Source organism: Heterocephalus glaber, unplaced genomic scaffold, assembly GCF_053883595.1.
Source record: "Heterocephalus glaber isolate CG9 unplaced genomic scaffold, H.glaber_assembly_v1.0 deba00000347, whole genome shotgun sequence".
Taxonomy (NCBI): Eukaryota; Metazoa; Chordata; class Mammalia; order Rodentia; family Bathyergidae; genus Heterocephalus; species Heterocephalus glaber.
Window position 1 is genome coordinate 21,273,945 of NW_028258143.1, and position 23,237 is coordinate 21,297,181.

At 33.1% G+C, this 23,237-nt stretch overlaps 1 protein-coding gene across 3 annotated transcripts in view; it reads left to right on the forward strand.

Annotated features, from left to right (window-relative positions):
• The window catches only part of Ptpn4 (protein tyrosine phosphatase non-receptor type 4), a 192,836-nt gene that overhangs the window by 100,504 nt on the left and 69,095 nt on the right, over window positions 1–23,237 (forward strand). For all 3 annotated transcript variants that reach the window (XM_004836053.4, XM_013076728.3, XM_021236579.2), the window contains exons 10-12: window positions 3,118–3,206; window positions 12,829–12,892; window positions 16,377–16,549. In XM_004836053.4, the coding sequence (XP_004836110.2) occupies window positions 3,118–3,206; window positions 12,829–12,892; window positions 16,377–16,549 (326 nt within the window). The remainder of the gene's footprint in view (window positions 1–3,117; window positions 3,207–12,828; window positions 12,893–16,376; window positions 16,550–23,237) is intronic.

Genomic DNA, 23,237 nt, shown 5'->3' on the forward strand with positions numbered 1-23,237 from the left:
TGGATGCAGCAGTGAGAAGAGTAGATACAAATGTTACCCTCATGAAGCTCTCACTTAATCATTTAATCTTAGTCCCAAAATTAAAGTTAAAACTCATCATGGTTTTATCATCTGAGATTATTTTGAGCTTATTCCCTAATAGTATAACTGGTTAAGTGTAAGCATAGTATTGCTATCAGAAATCAATTCAGAAATACTTATTTGAGAGCTAGGTTCTGTGAGGTAAAGTGAAATTATATAATTGTTCATGATGATCCACCAACTGATGCTTATCTTTGAGCTATCTGTTACTGGTTAAAAGATAAATACAGAAATTGAGTGTAAGCACTTAGAAACTTTTATAGCAGTCCACACAATGCATGTGATCGGTATGCTTCGTAAAAGAGCCAATACTTGGCAGATTCAAATTTTTTTAAAAAACATATAACTGTTCATTTACTAATATAATCTGGAAAAAACAGTTATAATACAAACCCAGTAATTATCATATAGCTGATAGTAATTAGGGGTTCCAGATAAGTGGTATAAGAGACAGACAAATGTGAGAGAAGCATATAGATGTGGGCTAATGGAATTTTCACAGAGGAGCAATGTGATCTAGACTTTGGTTCAGTTTGATTTGTGTAGGTGGAGAAATGTGAAGAAGGTAGGAAAGCCACATTAACAAAACATGGAATTATGGAGACACAAAATGTATTGTGAAACTAATATGGCATCACTAAACTAGAAGATTTTTTACTATGTAGAAGGAGGAAATAAAATGGGATGGAATGGTTGCTTAAAGGCCTTTGTTGCCATGCTTAACAGCTAAGATATTTTCATAAACAATTCATTCTGTGAATGAATTCAAGGGATTCTATGCCTAAGACCCCAACCGTTGACAAAACAAAGGCTTACTCTTTATTATTTAGGTTCTAGTAAAGAATAGAAAAAAAACATTAAACAAGTGAATATATGGTATAATATTAGGTAATAATAATTTCTATTTCTTATTGCACAAATAAAGTTTTAAATTAATATGGTCAAAGTTCATTTTTCTAACCATTGGAATTAATAACATTTGTTTCTGTGAAGGGCTTGATACATTTTCTTTGGTCCACCTTTGGCACAGTGCCTTACAAACTGCTTTTTCAGTCTAGGTATTGATGATTTACAAACTGAGTTCCTACAAATTATAAACACATTTATTTTTTATAAAAACAGCTCTTTCTAGTAATGTAGCATCTTGATTGATGTTTCTGTGTATTATGTTTAATGCTATTAGATCTCCTCGAATGTGTGATGATTCTCAGTTGTGTAGTTCCTTTTATATTTGCGATTCCTAGTTCACTTGGCTCTTCATGTGGTTCCTTCTGACTTCAGCTTCCCATTGGTAAATAGTGTAGGAGGGAAGGAGTATGTAGCTAGGAACAAGGTACCTATAACAGTTTGACTTTTTCAGTGTTTTGGATTCCCCATCTAATGTGGTGTATATCTGCATATCCCCCAAACCCTCATGCACTTAGAGGCAGGATTTATGAATGCTATCGGATAAGGGGCCAGCTGGCTTGGTTTAAGAGGTGGAATTTGGTTGAAGAGGCTTGTCAGTGGGAGTATGATCTGGAAGTGTTTATCTCCCTTCCTTCCACTTCCCTTTTCCTTTCTATTTCCTGCCTATCATGAGGTGTGCAATTTCCCTCTGCCCAGGCCTTTCTACCATGCCACTTCTGCCTGGAGCTGGCTAACTGTACAAGGACTGAAACTTACTAAACATGATCCAGAATAAACTTTTCTTCCTTTCAGTTGTGATTGTCAGGTGTTTTGTCCCAATGATGAGCAAAGTAACTAACACACCATCTTCCTCTTCTGGGAATCACTCTTAATTTGAATTCCCTGTCCCTGGTGTCCACAATTAGTATTTTAGACAGGCTACATGCACTTCTATGTCATCTAGTGAAGTCTAGTTGGGATGAAATGGTGGGATTGGCAGGAGCTAATTACATTAGATGTTCCCTACTTGATCATCCTGACAGTAACTTGAGGAGCCCCTTTATTTCTTTTAACCATTGTCTCTAGAGTTTTTTTTCTGTAAATGTGATCTTATCCTCTTTATAATTTTAAGGATTGTTCAAAATGTCTGATCTATTGATAAAATATTTCAAGTGTTAGAGATTGTTATGTATTTTCTCTTTTTGTGTGTCTTCTCTGATGTATCTGTTTGGGGCAAAAGGATTAATTAGAACATACATTTAGCCTTTTATCTTTTAGGCTCAGTCTACCATTTTGCTCCAAAATTCCAATTAATGTCCTTTAAAAAAGTAATTTAAGACTCTGATAATAGTACTGGTTATTGCCAAACAAAAAAGTGCAACCAAATTAATGTACATTTACATTTGACCACCTAACAGTTTAAGATTTTATTTGAATAAAAATTATTGAAAATATAGTTTCAAAGATTTATTCTGGGGACACAATTATAATATCTTGTTTATATATTCATTAATTAGTTCTGTCTTCTGAACAACTGAATGGTAGGAGGTAAAAGCATACTTTTTATATTATTATGTATTATATATATTACAGGATACAATTTTCAAAGTGAAAAATAAAAAACGGTTCCAAGATTGATTAGCATCTGTGAAAAATATTTTAATTGTACTCATTTTCTCAACAGTCCAGATTAGTTAATTCAAATTGGGCTAGAATAGTACGAATACTCTCACATTCATCAAGCCATATTTCGAAATGTCTTTTCTGGTATCTTCAAAATTCTCCAAAAATTGTTCTCTATTCAGTACCCCTAATGATGTTTCTGATGTACTATATTAGTTATAGATCTTCTCATTATATTATGAATATTGGCTTATCACAGGTTCTCCTTTACCAAAGAATCAGTCCCAACCTTAATTTATGAGAAGTCCTGAGATTATTTTTACTTTAGAGTAATGAATTTAAAGTTTATCCTTTACGTATTTTTATGAGATAGCAGTTATTATTTGGGTTTGTAATTGTAATGTGATTCTGTACAATCTTTGAAAAAGTCACATTATGCTAAATTAATTGTGTTATAAGAATATATCTCAACAGTTAAAGCCCATTGCTTTAGATTCTTCATGTATTTATTTATTTATTTTAAAGGATCAAAGTAACAATGAAATTACAATTGGAGTGATGTCAGGAGGAATTCTGATATATAACAACAGGGTACGAATGAATACCTTTCCATGGTAAGAACATCAACAGTATTTTTGCTTTTACAATTGTGTTATCAAATGTAATAATTCATATTAAAGAAAATGACCATTGAACTATTTAATTGTTATTTCTTTACTTGTATGGTGCAATTATATGATACCCTCCTTACTTGGTACTTCCTAGAAGATGCCAAAACAATTCGTTTCAAAGTGGCATATTAAAAATATTACTTACGAATTTTTCTTAGAGAATAATTTTTTAGAAAATCTATAAATGCATAGTAATATTAAAGTGCCTACTCTGTGTCTTCAGTCACATTAAGCACTGTACACTATTTTACTTAAATTCATTTATTGCAATGCTAGTTTATTAAATAAAATATAGGCATAGCTCCTATAACAAAGACACAAAATTAAAAAGTGATTTAAATTATTGCAAGCAAAGTGTGGTGGCTTCATGGGTTTACAACTGATGTTTCTTTTTATCTTATTACTCTTTTGTCTCTATCATATATTCTTGTCTTCATTGTCCAAGATGGGTCACCATCATCATTTCTGTATTCTGGAATGGAGAAAAGGGGAGGATAGCATCTTCCACTTTTTGAAAACTATAAAAATCACTTTGATCAAATCCCATGTATATCTAACATTTTGTGTGCATATGTTTGTGTTTGTGTGTGTGTGTATGTGTGATCAGAGACTTTTTAAAAAAATACAGTGATTTTCTGTAGGGGAAGAAAAAAGCAAAATTAATATATTTTATTAGTCTTTCTTTTATATACCGCCTAAATAATTTTTTATATACCTCCTAAATAATTTTTAATTAATGAGTCTTTGAAAGTAGTTACCTTCATAACACTTTAGTAGAAATGTGATAACAAAAGCAAATGTTTTTAAAAAACTACTTCAACTATGCTAAAAAAAAAATAATTTCCTAGATAAGTCCCCAAAATATGAATGATATAATCAACAATAGACAAAATAAATCCATAAAAATTAAATACTGGCAGGCAAAAATCTGTAAAATATATCTATTTATAGACTTAAGTGTAGAACATATAAAGAATTTTTTACAGCAGTAATAAAAAATGTAATTATAAAGAATAGGCAAGATATTTGAATAGACACTTCTACCAAAGAAGGTATATATTCATGATAAATAAGCACACGGAGAGATTCTCAGTTACCAGTGAAAGACAAATTAAAAATATAGTGAGCTGTTCTTTGACTATGTAGAAGAGCAGTAAAAAAGTTTGATAGTATCAAATGATAGAAGGAAGTGGAGCACCTAGAAATGTTATGTGTTACTGGTAGAAATGCAAACAAGTATACTAACTTTGGAAAATACTTTGTCAGTTTCTTTAAGTTAAAAATAAATTAGCCATATTACCCAGCAATTCTTTTCCTAGATATTTACTCAGGAAAACCTAAGTTCATATAAAGATTTGTACATAATATTCACAGCTACAGTATTTTTGATAACACAAAATGAAAATTCAAGGGCCAGGGATGTAGCTCAGTAGTCCTGAGTTCAATCCCTACTACTGGAAAAAAAGAAAGAAAGAAAATTCAAATGTCTATAAATTGATATGATAAATAAGCTATTATATATGTATATATATGTATATATAATGGAATTCTGCTTGGGATTAAAAAGAAGTGAACTTTATGATGACACAGTGTAATAACCATAGAGATGACTGCACCCTGAAAGCATTATGCTAGGTATAAGAAGCCAGACTCAAAAAACTGCATTACTCTTTATTTCTATTTATATGTAATTCTAGAACACACATATGATAGAGACAAAATATCCTTGATTGCCAGGGTCTGAAAATAGAAGGAGGCTATTAAATGAGTTGCAAAAGGGCACCAAGGAAACTTTTTGGGGTGATAGAACTGTTATATGATTCGTGAGGGTAGTTACATAACTGAACACTTGTCAGAACTCATTGTTCACCCCAAATTATTAAATTTTATATATGAATTATATTTCTGTAAAGGTATAAAACCAAAGATCACTTAGTGTTTCATCTCACATCTTTTAAATGTTCCTATGTAATTGATGAAATTGTAGCATGTTCAGTGACTAATACAAAATAAGATGTAATTCCTACCAGTAAGTGCAGATATGACACACAGGAATTAATTTTTTTATTTTGCACTTTATATGAATGTCAAAATCAGAAATAAATTTTTTTCAGATAATATGGGTTAAATATCGTGTTTAAAATTTTCTAAATTCTCTGTTGTATATAAATTTGTTGTTTTATCATTCTAAAATAAAGATTCTAGAAGAGTTGTTGACAAATTCTTGTGGAAACAAGGGTATAATCTCTCTGTGGAATATTTTACTGGCTCCATGATATTTGAGACAGTTGTTATAGGATGAATAGAAATTTTCAAAAAAAGGAAGCATAGAAGGGCTCAGTGAATATAGAAAACTCATTTAATGTATGTAGGGCATTAAAGGTAGGAGTACTAACCATTTCCAGACCCCTAGTAGTAAGAATTAACATGGCAAGTGCATGAGATGATGGGGTATTTGGTTTGCTTTTTCCTTCCTTCAGCTGTTTTGAGGAGAGAAGCAAGAGAACAAGAGTTTAGTAAGATGTTCCTTGAGAGATAAATTGAATTCAGATTGTGAACAGTCTTACACATTTTACATGCTAACAAGTTGACATATTGTTTTATAGATAAATATTTGTTGTGCTAATTTAAAGTTGAGAAGTAGAATTCATATTTTCAAGTCTTCATCATTTAAGTTAGATTTTTTTAAAAAACAAATAATACCAAACTTGGAGGATTTTGTGGTGGTATACATCTGTAATTCCAGCACCAGTGACATCAAGGCAGGAGGATCGTGAATTCGAGACCAGCCTGAACTACATACTGAGTTTGAGGCCAGGCTGAGTTTAGCATGCCCTAAAAAGCCAAAAATAAATAAATTAATCAAACTAAATAAAAACAAAAGATGTATTTAAGGTATTGATTGGAAAATATTGTGTACTATGAATTGATTTTTTGAATTGAATTTTATTTTAAAAAATAAAATTAAGGGGCTGGGGATTTAGCTCAGTGGTTCAGGTGCACCTGCCTTGAAAGGGCAAGGTCCTGAGTTCGATCCCTGGTACCATAAATAAATAAATAAATAAATAGATAAATAAATAAATAAATGAATAAATAAAATTAAACAGTTGGGATTAAAAGTTGCTAAAGCTACTAAGTATATATCAGCATGAAATGTAAGGATTTCTTGTGATCTTAACCATTCAAAATAGTACACAGTACAACATTAGGAAAATGTTTGCCAAAAGGTAACAAAAAGTCATGAATTAAGATTCAATATCTTTTTGGGGGCCAGGGATCTGGAATTGAACTAAAGGCCTCATGCTTGCCAGGTAGGCACTGCACCGCTGAGCTACATCCCCAGCCCCCAATGTCTTTGAGAGTCATCACATTTATGTTTTATTTTTGTTCTTTTTTTTTCTTTTTTCTTTTGGTACCGAGGATTGAACTCGGGTCCTTCTGCTTTCGAGGCAGGCAGTGGAACCATTGAGCTAAATCCCAGCCCCTTATTTTGGTTCTTAAAGCATGAACTTACTTTGACAAAGGCAGTGTACTTCTTGTAAGTACCATAGATAAATAAGAGACCGCATCAGTCTTATCACCATATCTAAATTAGTATTCCTAAAATTGCTATTGCCTTTATATTTTACTAAAGTACTATATGTTTACTTTAGAAAACCATAAAAATCACTTTGGAACACTGATAATGGTTATGACCATCTTTTGTCATATATATTTCAGCTACTTTTATATTAATAATATAAATACCTTAAAATAAGGTATTGATGCTAAAGATTAAATGGAGAAATTACCAAGTTTCTGCATAAATGAAGTATACTTATTAAAAGTAGAAGCTTTAAAACTGAGAGGAAAAATATTCATTGACTTTAATGCATTTTATTTGTAGCTTAGAACCCTATAAGTTTCATATATTATTCACTTTTAAAAAAATGCAAATATAGAAGGAATAATGCCAGAGGAATTGGATAGGCCAGAGTTAGATAACTGGTAAGTATGAAGCAGAGCTTTAAACTCAGGTCTCTTCATTTTTCCCTGCTCTCTCAAAATTAGACCTACATGTAGAAAAAAGGAGGGTGCCACAAAGTGAATATATACTCTTATATCCATTTTCCATGCATAGTTACCCAAAAATTATCACGCTCGTATTCATATTTTTAAAAAATATTAGTGAAATTGGAAATGCTTGGATTCTATAAATTAAACTCCATCAACATTAATGCTAATCAAAAGACATCATTAAAACAATGGGAAGGAGAAGAGAATTCTGGTTCCCAGTCTGAAATGTAAAGAGCTTAAACTTCACACTACTGTCCTCACAGGAAAAAAAAAAAACCTAATAAAACCTTAAAATCAGCAGCTCTTAGGTTTCTTCAGAGAATTGAGAACACTAGGCAAACTGCTCCTTTGAGAACTGAAGAGACAAATGTATTCAGAAAATGACCAAGGTTAGAAACTGCTGTTAGGGCCTGGATCTCTTAAGAGTAGATTTTAAATGGATGACTTACATGGTTTGTCAATTATATCTCAATAAATCTGTTAAAATAAAGGTGAAATTAAAACTTTTTAAAAAGGAATACTTAAAGGATAGTTTAATTGAAGCATAATAAGTCTGGGCTAGACTGAGAGAGAAAAACAAATCTTCAGAGTGTTGTGGTCTTGGGGTGCTGAGGTCTCCTTCTAGAAGTGGTTTAGGTTCTTTCTGTCCTGAGCAAAAAATTTGTCAAGAGAAGCAAAAACAGTAGCAAGGTTTTACATTTATTAAAGGTTTTGAAAAGAAACAGGCTCTGTAGAGTGAATTTGGGCCAAAGAAAAGTAAGAAAATAAGTACATGCTACAGCATGATGTCAGCTGCCTATTTTGTATCACCCACTCTTCAGGCTGGTGTCAGGTTTAGGCCCTTCTATTGAAAACCTGCTCCAGTTGGAGAAGTCCATGTTCAGCGGTTCTGTGTCCTGGGATTTTATAATTAACAGGTCACGCCTACTTCCCCACCTACTTTTGCCATACCTTAGTCTCCTTCCTCATTATCATAGCAGGAATTTAAAGTAACTATAACTAGTAGGCAAAAATCTTTAATAGAAAATATGTGCAATATTCAAGAAGTGCTGGGTTAATGTAACCAGGGAGACAGGAGCCCTATGAAACAATTGAACGATAATGCTAGAAATTGAAAATGCTGCAGATGAAGGATTCCTTTATAGTCAATACATTGTATGCATCTGAGGAGGAATCAATGAGTTTGAAAATATATTAACAAATTTTCAAAACTGAAAAGGAAAGAGGGAAAAATAGTGGAAAAACAAAGAAGAATACTTAAGACCTGTAATGAGAATACCAGGAGGATAAAGAGAGAAATGAACAGAAGAAATGTTACTGAATTTTGGGTTGCTGGAGTCTCCTTCTAGAGGTGATTTCTAGGTTCTTTCTGTCCTGGGCAAAGAATTGTCAAGACAAATACAAAAGGTAACGAAGTTTTATATTTATTAAAGCTAGTAGAAATATGCTCTGCAGAGAGAGTTTGGGCCAAATAAAAGGAAAATAAGTACACTGTTCAGGACAAGAGCAGGCTGCTGTGAGAGAACATAGTAGCGAAGAACTCAATAGCAACTTTCCTTTTTGTATCATCTATACCTCAGACCAATGTCAGGTCTAGACCATTCTATCCAAAACTGCTCCAGTCCTCCTGGGAAGTCCATGTGTGAGGCTTAAGGAACTGTTCTCTGCATGTGTCCTGGGATCTTTTAATTAACAGCTACTTCCATCATCTACTTCCCTGCTCATTCTGCCATACCCTGATCTCCTACCTCAGAAATAGTGGTTGATAACTTTCCAAATTAATGACAACCACCAAACCATAGACCTAGGAAATCCAGAAAATAAAAGAAGGTTAAACATCCCAAAAGATCTTTAGCCAAATATACTATAATCAAGAACAAAGAAAATCTTGAAAGAAGCAAAACATCAATAGCATTCTTTTCACAGTGAAACAAGGATAAAGTTATATTGAACTTCTCTTCAGAAACTATACAAGCAAAAATAGGAACAAAGTGAAATATTTAAAAGTGTTGAAAGAAAATTTCTCCAACCTAGAACTCTGTAGTTATCTTTAAAATTGAAAAGAAATACTCTCAGACCAACAAGAATGAAGGAATTTGTTGCTAGTAAACCTGCCTTGTGAGAAATGTTGAAAGAAGTTTCTAGCTGGGTATAGTAGCACATGTCTGTTGTCCCCGCTACTTGGAAGGATGAGGCAGGAGAATCTTCAAGGACAGCCTGGGCAACTTAACAAGACCCTGAATCAAAATTTAAAGAATTTTATAAATGTATTTAGAATGTATTTCAGTGGAGCTTACGTAGCATGTGTAGGGCCTAGATTCAATCCCTGGCACTGCAGATGGATGGATGGATGGATGGATGGATGGATGGATAGACAGACAGACAGAATTTCCAACAAAAGGAACTTTCATATTGAAAAAGGTAGATTATCAAAATGAATTTTAAACAACTTTATTAATGTCATTTACATACTGTATAAATTCACCTATTAAAATATACAGTTTAGTAGTTTATAGTATTTTTCAGGGTGTGGCGTCACTATAATATAATTTTGAATTATGCATAAAAATTTTTCATTGTGCAAAAAAGATAGCTTTTAACCATTAGGAGTCATTCTCCATCACTTCCTCTGCCTCACATTCATCTATAGCCCTAGGCAATCTCTATTTTCTTCTTCTGTAGATGAAATTATATCCTCTTGTTTTTTATGATTCACTTCCTTTAACAATGTTTTTTGTGGTCTATCCATATTATAGCATGTATGAATACAACTTCATTTCTGCTGCTCAGTAATCTGTTCTGTGGTCATACCTATTTTGTTCATCAGTTCATTAGTTGGTATACACTTTGGTAGAATAGGTTTTCATTTCTTTGCGAGTTGAGATGCTGAGCTTACATAGCATAACTGCATCAGTTCACATTCCCACCAGCAGTGTACGTGTGTTCAATTTCACCATATTCTCCTCAACACTTAACTGTTGTCTCTCTTTTTTATTATACCCGTTCTGGTGAATGTAAATTAATACACATCTTTGTTGTTTTTATTTGCATTTCCTTAATGGCTAATGATGTTGAACATGTTGTCATGTGCATATTTTTCTTTCATCTGTCTTCTTTGAAATATTCCAACTATTTTAAAAATCAGTCTGCATATGTCTTGTAAGAGACATATCTAAAGCATAGACAGATGGTTGAAAGTAAATCCACTGGAAAAAATAAACCTGGCATATAGAAACCAAAAAAATAACTATTATAGTTGTACAACATAAATATTTCAAAATTTTTATTCACTGATGTTTTTCTGAAAAATATTATAGCTGTATGTACTAAATAAAATACAGAATAAATTTAGAAGATGATAGAAGTTGTACAAAATATGCCAAAGAGCATCCAGTTTAGTGATTTTTGTTCAGTTTAATATTTGTGAAATTAAGACGATTTGACACTGGTTTAGATTTTCTCTTGATCATTTAGAAATAGTTTTTTATTTTTATTTATTGCTTAAATGATGGCTCTTAATGGAAATTAATTTATAGCTCCTAAAATATATGTGGCTCTTGTAGATGTTTTGTTTGTTTATGGGTTTGTTTGTATTTTTTTTATTTGTTGGTTTGGTTTGGTTTGGCTTTTGAGACAGGGTTTCACTGTGTAATTAATTTAGGGTGGCCTTGAACTCACTATGTAGCCCAAGCTGGCCTCAAACTTGCAGCAACACTCCTACTTTAGCCTCCCTATTGCTGGGATTACAGATATGCGCCACCATACCCAGCTGCTTCTGTAGATTTTTTAAATTGAAGTACCTGGCTCGCTTTCTTTTCGTAACTATAGCCTGTTTTACCCAGTCTTTTGTTCACTTTCTGGAAATAATGCCCATTGTCATATGACAGAAGAATTTCCTCATGTTGTTTTGTCCTTAATCAGTGAACGCAGTGGATGCAAAAGTAAAATAAAAATTTTGAAACCTGTAAACTAAGAATATCTCATGTTCACCACTCTACACAGACGTGCTTGAAGATGACTCATGCATTTGCCTCAAGTGATTGAGGTGTGAGAAGTTTCTTCTTTGGGAATGCTGAGAGCTTCTTGGATAGATATAGCTATGAGTCATGTGGATCAAAACTTAAAATCACCATGGAAATATTTATTAGTAGATTGAGACAGGACCCAAAGCATGTTTTGTTAAGTAAGATTGAATCCCTTGGTCCCACGGTGATTAGAGCTTTAGATCAAAAAAAGATCTGAGTATCAATTAGGATATGGTTATAAGGAGACAAATCAATTTGATTCATATTGATTATACTAATCTTTGAGAACTCATAACATTATGTGAGTTGCAGACAAGAAGAGAGGCAGTGCAGTAAGATGAAATCAGTCAGTATGGAGATTTCTCAAAAGACCTAAAATTAGATATTCCACGTTACCCAGCTATTCCCTTCTAGGTATCTTCCTAAAAGAGCTAAAGACATCATACTGCAGCAGTACATGCATACCGATGTTTGTAGCAGTACAGTTCATAACAGCTGAATCCTGTAAACAACTTGTATACCCATAAAGAATGGATACAGAAAATGTGATATCTTTACATAAAATACTACTTGGCTGTAAAGAAGGTTAAGTTTAAGACATCTGTAGGAAAATGGATACACCTAGAAAATAAAATGTTGAGTGAAATAAATCAGACACAAGCTTAAATACTATATGGTATCTCTCAATGGAGTAAGGCAAAAAGGACAAACAAAGATCAAAATAAAGAAGGGTAGAAGGAAACAGGGTGATAGATGTGTTGCAAATGGGAAGGGATCCAGGAGACCAAGGACAAGGGGAGACTGGGGAAGTAGGAAGATTTAAGATATGCCACATACAGAGACCTAATAACCTCAATGAATGTAAACATTATATGTCATAAACATGAGCTAAGAATAATAATAACAGGAATGAAAAGGGGACTTAGAAAAGGAGGGAGGGAAGTGAGTAGTAAGGGAAAGGGGATTTAAAAAAGAAGCTGTGTTTCATACAGGTACCTACTCCCCAAGATGAATATAAACACCATGTACTACAAACATGTACTAATAAAATTAAAATTAAAACTAAAAAAAGGAAGGTGAAATAAAAAGTAAGTATGGTTTTAGAAGTCAGAATTTTTAGTCACTATATAAAACTGAAATTTTACATTTTTCAATAAATATTGCTTATAATTTTAAAGACTAAACAACTATTAATGATATTTCTTGAAATTTTAATTTGTGGTATGTTTTTCTATAGATATGAAATTGGGAAATACATAGGTCGTAATAGGTAATCTGATAAAATTTTCCTCAGTTGAGAACATAGATTTTAATCAGTTTTCCATAAAGCACCAAAACCTTTTTAATTATTGACGTAATGTGTGTATGTATATATAATAACATTTATATATTACTAAGGTATCTAAAAGATCATTTCTATAATTATTTTCTTAGTTTGTTAATACCATTATTCAATATTTTAAATACTCCAATTTATTCTCCAGGTTGAAGATTGTAAAAATTTCTTTTAAGTGCAAACAGTTTTTTATTCAACTTAGAAAAGAATTGGTGAGTACTGATATAATGATTATTCATAAAATTGAAATCTTTTAAGAAATGCCCAATCATTCATGAGAGAACATTACTACCACTACAAATGAAAGTGCAGTTAATACCATTGGTAACTGATTACTGAGATCATTAATGACCAGGTGTATTTGTTTCTCTAGTGTATCTGTGATTTTAATTTAAAATTCTTGGTCATTCTTTCTGCTCTCTTGGACTTAGAAACTGATTTCTCACAAGTGATGTTCATTGTGAAATCCAGGAGCCAAAAATAAGGGCAATAACTGAACACTTTATATATTCTTTTTCTTTTTCCTAGTAAATCTTCAGCACTTCCTTTCATATATAAGCTTATTTCCTTTTAGGAGAGCTGAATGTTTAGTTTCTAGTTCATTAACTTATATTTCCTCCTTCTGGTGAATTCTGGTAATAGCCTTTTAATATATTAACTACAATGAATTGAATCGTTATGGAAATAAAATACTAGAAACAATTTCATCTTATAAATGATTTTATCTATTTCATTGAATTAAATTAATCTTATACTTTGATTTATTATTTCTTATAAATTAGAGAAATCTTGGCGAAAATGTCAAGATGGCTATGTGTGTAAAATGCTCCTAAAACCTTAAAAAATTTTTTGAGTCAGGTGTATTTTATTGGTAGATATTGACCTACTGTGGGATTGTTTTATCATTTATATTCACAAGATACAAAGGCTTTTAAAATAGCATTTTATTGAAATAAAATGTAATACAAGAAAGTACACGAATTTTAAGTATACAGTTTGACAAAGTGAACATACCAATATCAGCACCTTCCAGATTAATATTTAAGACGTGACCAGCACTCCACAAGCTAGTAACATTGCTATGGAACTGATACTCACTTTCAGACATTAATCCTACCAGAAGATAGATAAACTTATTCTCATTTGTGCTACTGTGGGTTAGTTTGCATATTTTTGAACTCTAAAACATGAAATAGAGTATACTCTGTTTTGTATTTGCTTTCTTTTAACATTGTTTGTGAGATTGATTCATATTGTTACACATAGCCTTAGTTTGTGGCATTAATATGCAGTATTCCATTGAAGTAATATGCCATAATTTATTCATTCTGCTGTAGATGATTTTGCCATTTCCAGGTTGAGAATATTATGACTATTGTACATGTTCGAATAAAAATTATTAAAGTAATATAGTATAATAAATCTTGTTATTTGTAAATTAAAGGGCAAGAATTTTAAGTAAATATAGACAGTACTATAGAAATCAACTTTTCTAATTTGCCTTCCATCATAGTATCAGTGTTATCAGTAATAATAAAAGTTATAATATCCGACATTTATTGAGAACTCACTACATACCTGGTAATGTACTAACCTTTTTGTTTAACCCTTACACTTGGTCTCTGAGTTTAGGGTTTCAACTAGGCATGTGTTTACCTATAAGTAACAACAGCAACAAAAGCCAACTAGTATTAAAAACAGTGTACAGCTATATTCTACAGAAGGGCAACTTTTTTTCTCCAAAACATCTCTGTTGTCAAATATCCAAACTTCATAGGATGTTGTTATCTCTCCATACAACATTTTGTGTCCATTGTTTAAAAACATTGCAGGAAATATATTGTTACATTTCAAATACAATTAGTATTTTGCATGTTAATATACAGCATGTAAACTGTGTATGTTTCTGCATGCAAAACAACTCTTTTTTTTTTTGGTACCGGGGATCGAACTCTGGACCTTACACTTGCGAGGCAGGCACCAGAACCACTAAGCTAAATCCCGGGCCCCAAAACAACTCTTAATCTTAATTAAAAATTAAGATTCTGGTGATGTAGAAGTGATTTTTTTTTTTTTTTTTGGTATTAGGGATTCAACCAAGGGCCTTATACATGCTAGACAAGTACTCTACCATCTGAGCTCAAGAAGTAATGTTTTAAGCATGCCTTTTAACATTATAGTATATTATGCATACCATGGGCATTTTAGCATGGTTTAATCATGGAAAATATCTTTTGATGGACAGATACTTCTTAAGACAGTGAAGCAAACTTTCTTAACCTAAAAAATTTAGACTGTGTTACAATTGGTAACTCTTCATCAAAAGCCATCATTAAATGATAGTACAGAATATGTATGTATCACACACAAACACACATTCCTTGGTTGTATGTGCATTCCAATAGAAAAATATGGCAGTGACTTGAGAGACACTTCACAAATGAGAATAACCACATAGCTATTATTTTGAAAAGGTGCTGAGCCTCATTAGTCATCAAGAAGAGATACGCATTATATCCAAAATATGCTACCTGTACATACCTATTGAGACAGTAAAATGAAAAAGAATTAAAAAACAGTGATTGGCCGGGGATTTAGCTCAGTGGTTTTGCCGCCTCCTATGCAAGAGCAAGGACCCAAGTTTGATCCCTGGTACCCTCCCCCAAAAAAACCCAGTGATTGTAAGTGTGTGGCACATACACCGTGGAAGTGTACATTGACCTAACCATTTTGAAAAACTGAAGCTGACATATGTATATCTTACGATCCTATAATAGAAATGTGCTCATATGTAGGAATATATATACAGAACAGAATTATTAGAATATCCCCAAACCGTAAGCATCAAATGTCTATCAACAGTAAAGTGGGTAGGCTGTGGTATGATTATTACCATATAATACAATGAAGATGTAAATGAATGAATTACTGCTTCACAGCTCTGTAGATGTGCTGTATATCAGAAACATAATGAACAGAAACGTTAGACCTAAAGATACAAAATGTGTAATTCCATGTATATAAAATTCAAAAACAAGCATATATTTATGGTGATAAAAGCTGGAAGGTAATCTGGTAGGAGGAGACAAAGGAGGTGCTAGTATATCCATTTCTTAATCTTGTTGAAAGTTAAATGGTTGTATTTGTTGTGTGAAAATCAGATCTGTACACTTATGGGACAGGTACTTTGCTATACATGGTTTACTTTGGTGAAATTATGTAGTAATCTAGACCAGACTTAAAGAAATTCTAATCTAGTGCTATTTTAAATTTTAAATTTTATAATACTGTTCAGAGGTACTGAACATTCTTATTTACAATCTGGGCAGAATTATAAAATTAGAGATATTTCTAAAACTGATAATATACCTTAAATTTTAATTTATGGGCCATAATTATATTTTGAAACAGAATCCTAGCTAGCAAGCTTTGGAAATAGATAATGCATCAAAATTTTAAACTTCTTTCTAACTATGATATAGGGTAAAAATTCCTGAAAGTTGTAAAATTACTCAATGAGATTCATGGTTTGCAAATTTCTTCATACATTTTACTTTTTATTGAGTAAAGAAAAGAGATTCTACAGGGATTGTTAACATTTACAAGCCTGGAATATTTTCTTTGTCAAAAGTAAATTAAATGGAGCATTAGAGCTAACATTTTCCTGGTATTTTCTGCATTTGTCATTTATTACAGCATGAATCTAGAGAAACATTGTTGGGATTTAATATGGTGAATTACAGAGCATGTAAAAACTTGTGGAAAGCATGTGTAGAACATCACACATTCTTCCGTTTGGACAGACCACTTCCACCTCAAAAGAATTTTTTTGCACATTATTTTACATTAGGTTCAAAATTCCGGTACTGGTAAGTATTATGTTTGTATTAAGGTTTTATTGTTGGATTTCTTTCTCCCTTTAAAATAAAGGTCAAAGATTCATTGTTACTCACTTATACCTACAGAGTCAAAATCTCCATGGATTGTAGCTTCTATATCTTACTAGTGAGAAATTCTATAGATTCTTGTGACATATGTCAGTCATAAGCATATTTCATTGATGATATTGCAGGTCATCGTATTCTAAAGTAAATCAAGCACATTTATTTACAATCCAGACAGATGTTGCCATTTCTTTCTTCCTTTTTTTGTGTGGTACTGGGAATCAAACTCAGGACCTTATGCTTGCAAGGCAGGTGGCGGCACCACTGAGCTAAATCCCTGGCCCCAGATGTTACAATTTCTATTGCTTCTTTATTAACTAATTATATGAAAACTGTCCTATGTTCAAGATATAATTATTTTATTATATTTGTAAAAACCAAGATTTCTTCTGCATGAATATAATTACTTTGTATTATTTTTTGAGTTGCCATATCCTTTATTGTAACAAATTCAAGACAACCAGTAAGTAAAATCAGATTTAGTTATTGAACAATAACCACTGGTTCCTTTTCCTAAAATTGTCTTATTAGAAAATAATTTTTATTTTGAAACTGATACAAAATGGGATACAGTTTGACATTTTAGTTGTATACAATGTGTAATGATCACCTCAGGATAATTTACATATCCATCACTTTAGACGTTATTATTTGTGTTGAGAATAGTCAAGACCCTCCTTTCTAGTTATTTTGAAATTTACAATTAAATGTTGTGAATCATAGTTATCATACTTCGCTGTACAGAACATTAGACAGTCTTCCTTCTGTTCAGCTGTACCCTTTGTTTTATTTATTCTTGATAACTTCTATTTTTTACTGAAGGCAACAGTTTTTGGGGAGTAACTAAATTTAAAGAAGCTCTGATTACTCTTACCTATAGAATTCTTAATAGGCCCATAAAAGCTAGCTTTAAAGTGAAACCTGTTAAGACTCATGTGGAAAAAGTGATATCTTCTAGTAAGACAAGTATTATTTATTTTTTGTTTCATTTGCATTGTAAGATTTTCCATCTTCTAAAGGTTAAATCCTTGACTATTATATGTTAGATCAATTCGTGTTATATATTCATGACAAAAGGGATTAGGTGTGTCTCAAAGGTATTTATATCATAAACTTCAAACATTTATAAATACCCAATTTGTAATCTCAATAAAAATAATGGCCTGAAGCTTAGTACAGGATATATCACTAAAAATATTTGCCCTTTCCCCCCCAAGAAAGTAATAAAAGGAGCATAAAAGTTCAGTAGCAACAATTAAACAGAATTACAAAATTTGAACAAGAAAGCACAGTAGATTAAGTGACTTGATACCAAGTTTTAACTCTTTCTTGCTTTTTTAAAAGCAATATTGAGAAAAGGTAATAGTATTTGGAAATTTAAAGTTAAGGAAAAGAATGTCAGATCAGTGATAAAAGTTAAGAAAAGCCTTACCTACCTGTAGTAAGTCTCAGCAAGAAGAGCAGAAGTCTCTAAAGCTCTAGTGAAATGAGAGAACAGTACAAACCTATGTGTATTCCTTAAATGAATTCAATTCCTAAGTGTCCACTGTGGTAATTACACATAAGTTTCTCTTATCCTCAGGTAAAATGCTTTCTTTTTTTTCTCTCCTTGCAGATGTGTAAGAAGTTCTGGTCACTTTTACTCAACATAATTATTTCAAGATTTATCTATCTATGTTGCTGTGTGTATTGATAGTTCACTCTTTTATTGCACAATAGTATTCCACACTGTGTGTGTGTGTAATTTATCCATTCACTTGATAAATATCAAGTGAGGGATTTTTTAGGGATCTATTACAAATAAAGCTATTATGAACAGAGTTCCAGCTCAGTGCTGAGGATGTAGCTCATCAATAGAGCACTTTCCTAACACACTCAAGGCTTTCAGCCCTGCCAGAAAGAGTTCCACCTCTTCACATCCTCATCAGTGTTTGCTGTTATCTTTTCATTATGTACCAGTGTCTTCTGAAAGGCACAGTTTTTGAATTTTGATCAAGTTCAATATACCTATTTGGTTTTTTATGAATCTTTTGTTGTTCTATGTAAGAAATCTTTGACTATTTCAAGGTCACAGATTTATTCCTATTTTCTTCTAAGAGTTTTATAGTTTCAGATCTTATATTTAAGTCGGTGATCCATTTGGATGTCTGTCTTGTATTTGGTGTGAATTTGGATTGAAGTTTATTTTTTTGGCCAATGGATATACATTGTATCTTTGAACCTTTGTTAAATATCACTTATTCATATTTGTGTGTTCCTCTCTCTGAACTTCATGTCTTAAAGTCCTGTAGTATTAGTTCTCTAATTGCTCTTCTTTTTAGAAGTTGTTTTAAGTATTCTGGGATTTCTGCATTTCCATATGAATTTTAGAATTAGTTTATTAATTCCTACAAAAAGCCCTATATGGTTCTAATTGTGATTGTTCTGAATATATACAAAAATTTTTAAAGGCAGATACCTTAAAAATACTGATCTTCCAATTAGGAAGCTCCTATGTATTTTTCTTTAAGTCTTTTTTTCTCAGTGTTTGCAGTTTGTGGTTTACAGGCCTTTCATTTCTTTGTCAAATTTAGCCTCAAGTGTTTCATTTTTCTATAAATGCTATTTTTAAAATTTTAACTTAAGATTGCTCATTGTCATTGATGGAAATGCAGTTGATAAATATTGGTCTTGGTTCCTAAAACCTTGCTACATTCACTTATTTTAGTTTTTTAATACCTTAAAACAGATTTTCTACCTAGAGTAGTGATGGTGAACCTTTTAGAGCTTTCAGTGATACAAAGAGCCCACCCCAGCATGCATGCCATAGTTTCCCTACCATTGACCTAAAGAATATAGTCATAGTTCATTTCTAATCTGATGCTCTTAATTTTTTTTTGTATTGATCCAGCTGAACCCCATCGCAGTGTTGATTAGTGTTGAACACAAGTGACGAGACCAGAAATTCTTGCTCCTTGTAGTATGGAAAGCATACAATCTTTCACTCTTTTTTTAAAAAATTAATTTTATTGACGCATTTTAGGTATACAATATAATGACATTCATCATTGGAGATTTGTACCTTTACGTAATGTATCTTGATTCTTATTTTTTCCCCATTCCTCTGCCCTCCCTTCAACCCCACCACCCCTCTATTTATGAAGACTTTGTTTCCATTTTTTCATTTTCTCATGTTAATCCATTCCATTCTTTCCTTTCCCCTACCTCTCCCGATTCCCATTCCCCTTTGAACCATTTCTTCCTGTTTCACATTATCTGTTATGCACTTTGATCCTTATTTATGCTTTCAGTTTCTCACACCAGAGAAACTATTCAGTTTTACACGTCTGTCCTATTTATTTCACTTAAGAATATCGCCTCAATGTCCATCCATTTAGCTATAAATGTCTCTAATTTCTCATTCTTCGTGGGTGAGTAGTACTCCGTTTTATTAACAAACACCACATGTTCTTTATCCAGTCTCCAGTTGATAGGCAGCTGGGCTGTTTCCAAGTTATAGCTATTACAAACTGTGCCGGTATAAACATGGGTGCATATATATTGCTGTGGTATGATTTTTTAAAATTCTTTTGGGAAGATGCCCAGCAGAGGAATACCTGTGTCAAATGAGACCTCTAGTCCTAATTTTTTTGAGTTATCTCCATACTGATTTCGTCAGTGGTTGCACCAGCATATGCTCCCACCAACAGTGGAGTAAGGTTCCGCTTTCCCCACAGCCTCACCAGCATTTGTTACTGGATATCATGATAGCAGTCATTCTTTCTGGGGTGAGGTGGAATCTCAGCGATGTTTTCATTTGCATCTCTCAAATGATCAGTGACGTTGAACATTTATTCATGTTTATTTTTTGTTTCTACTTATTTGAGAAATGTCTGTTCATTTCAGATGCCCATTTTTGGACTGGATCTTTAAATTTGGAAGGTCTGATTTTTTAAAGTTCTTTGTATATTTTATTTTTTTAGTACCGGGAATCGAACTCTGGTCCTTGTGCTTGCAGGGCAGGTGGCAGAACCACTGAGCTAAATCCCCGGCATCTTTCTATATTTTAGATAGGAGACCTTTGTCTGAGGAACAGCTGGTAAAAATTATTTCCCACATTGTGGGTTTTCTCTACACACTGCTGGTGGTTTCTCTTGCTGTGCAGAAGCTTTTCAGTAAGAAAAGATCGCACTTGTTGATTGTTTGTGCTAGTTCATGGGCAACTGAGGTTTTTTTCATAAAATCATTTCCTACACCAATGTCTTCAAGAGTTCTACCTAAACTCTCTTCCAGCCAGTTTAGTGTTTCTGTTTTAGTATTTTGATCCTTGATCCGTTTCAATTTTATTTTATTTTATTTATTTATTTTTTAATCTTAAATTCTTTTATTGGTACATTTTAGGTATACAACACATTTACATTTCTCATTGGGAACTTGAACCATTACATGATGCATCTTGGTTCTTATTTTTTCCCCATTCCTAGCCCTCCCTTCAGTCCCTCCACCCTTCCCTATTTACAAAGACTTTATTTCCATTTTTTCCATTTCTCAGCATTTTTGCTTTCCCTTCTTTCCTTTCCCCTGCCCCTCCCACTACCCCTACCCCTTTAGACCTTTTCTTCCTATTTTGCATTATCGATTATTCATTCTAATCATTGGTACATTTTAGGGATACAATATAATGACATTCATCATTGGAAATTTGCACCTTTACATAATCTCTCTTGGTTCTTATTTTTCACCCTTGCCCAGCCCTCCCTTCAACCCCTCCAGTCCTCCCTATTTACAAAGATTTTATTCCTATTTTTCCATTTTCTCATATTAATCCCATTCCCTTCTTTCCTGTCCCCTATCCCTCCCACTTCCTTCCCCTTTGCCCCTTTTCTTCCTATTTCACATTACCTATTATACATTTTAGTCCTTATTTATACTTTCAGTTTCTCACACCAGAGAAACTATTAGGTATTTATACATGTGTGTCCTATTTATTTCACTTAAGAGTATCACCTCAATGTGCATCCATTTAGCAATAAATGTCTCTAATTTCTCATTTTTTATGGCTGGGTAGTACTCCATTTTATTAAAAAAAACCCATTTTCTTTATCCAGTCTCCAGTTGATGGGCATTTGGGCTGTTTCCATGTTTTAGCTATCACAAACTGTGCTGCTATGAACATGGGTGCACATACATCATTGTGGTATGATTCTTTTAATTCTTTGGGGGAAGATCCCCAGCAGTGGAATAGCGGGGTCAAATGGGACATCCAGTCTTAGTTCTTTGAGATATCTCCATACTGATTTCCACAGTGGTTGCATCAGTCTACACTCCCACCAGCAGTGGAGCAGGGTTCCTCTTTCCCCATAGCCCCGCCAGCATTTGTTATTGGTTGATTTCATGATAGCAGCCATTCTTTCTGGAGTGAGGTGGAATCTCAGCCTTGTTTTCATCTGCATCTCTCGAATGACCAGTGATGTTGAACATTTTTTCATGTATTTATTTGCTATTTCTACTTCTCTTTCTTTTTTTTTTTTTTTTTGGTACCAGGGATCAAACTCAGGTCCTTGTGCTTTTGAGGCAGGTAGCAGAACCACTGGGCTAAAGCCCTGGCCCTGCTCTTTCTACTTCTTTGTCTGAGAAATGTCTGTTCTTTTCAGATGCCCATTTTCAGATTGGGTATTTAAATTTGGGAGGTCTGATCTTTTTAAGTTCTTTATAGGTTGAAGATAGTAGACCTTTGTCTGAGGAAAAGCACGGGAAGATTTTTTCCCACATTGTGGGTTGTCTCTTCGCACTGCTGGTGGTTTCTCTTACTGTGCAGAAGCCTTTTAATAAGAACAGATCCCACTTGTTGATTGTTTGTGGTAGTTCACGGGCAACTGAGGTGTTTTGTTCATAAAATCTTTTCCTACACCGATGTCTTCAAGGGTTCTACCTAACCTCTGTTCCAACTGGTTCAGAGTTTCTATTTTAATATTTAGATCTTTAATCCATTTCGATTTTAGTTTAGTGCATGGCAAGAGATATAGGTCTAGTTTTAATCTTTGGCAAGTTGAAACCCAATTTTTCCACCACCATTTATTAAAGAGGCTATCTTTCCTCCAGTGAGGCTGTTTGGCTCCTTTATCGAAGATGAGATGGCTGAGTGTGTCTGGCATTGTTTCTGCATCTTCTAATCTGTTCCACTGGTCCTCAGGTCTGTTTCTTTGCCAGTACCATGCTGTTTTGATCACAGTAGCTTTGTAGTAGAGTTGCAGGTTGGGGATTGTGATACCCCCTGCCATGTCTCTGTTACCTAGAATTGCTTTTGCCTTTCTGGGTCTCTTCTTGTTCCAAATGAATTTTTGGATTGTTTTCTCAAGGTTCATGAAGTATGCTGCTGGCATCTCAATTGGAATTGTATTGAATCTGTATAGCAGTTTTGGAAGTATGACCATTTTCACTATATTAATCTTTCCTGCCCAGGAGCAGGGGATGTCTGTCCATTTTCTGATATCATCTTCAATCTCTCTTTTCAGAGTGCTATAGTTTTGTTTTTGTTTTTGTTTTTTTTGGTACCGGAGATCGAACTCGAGTCCTTACATTTGTGCAGAAGAGAGCGAAACCACTGAGCTAAATTCCTGGCCCCAGAGTGCTA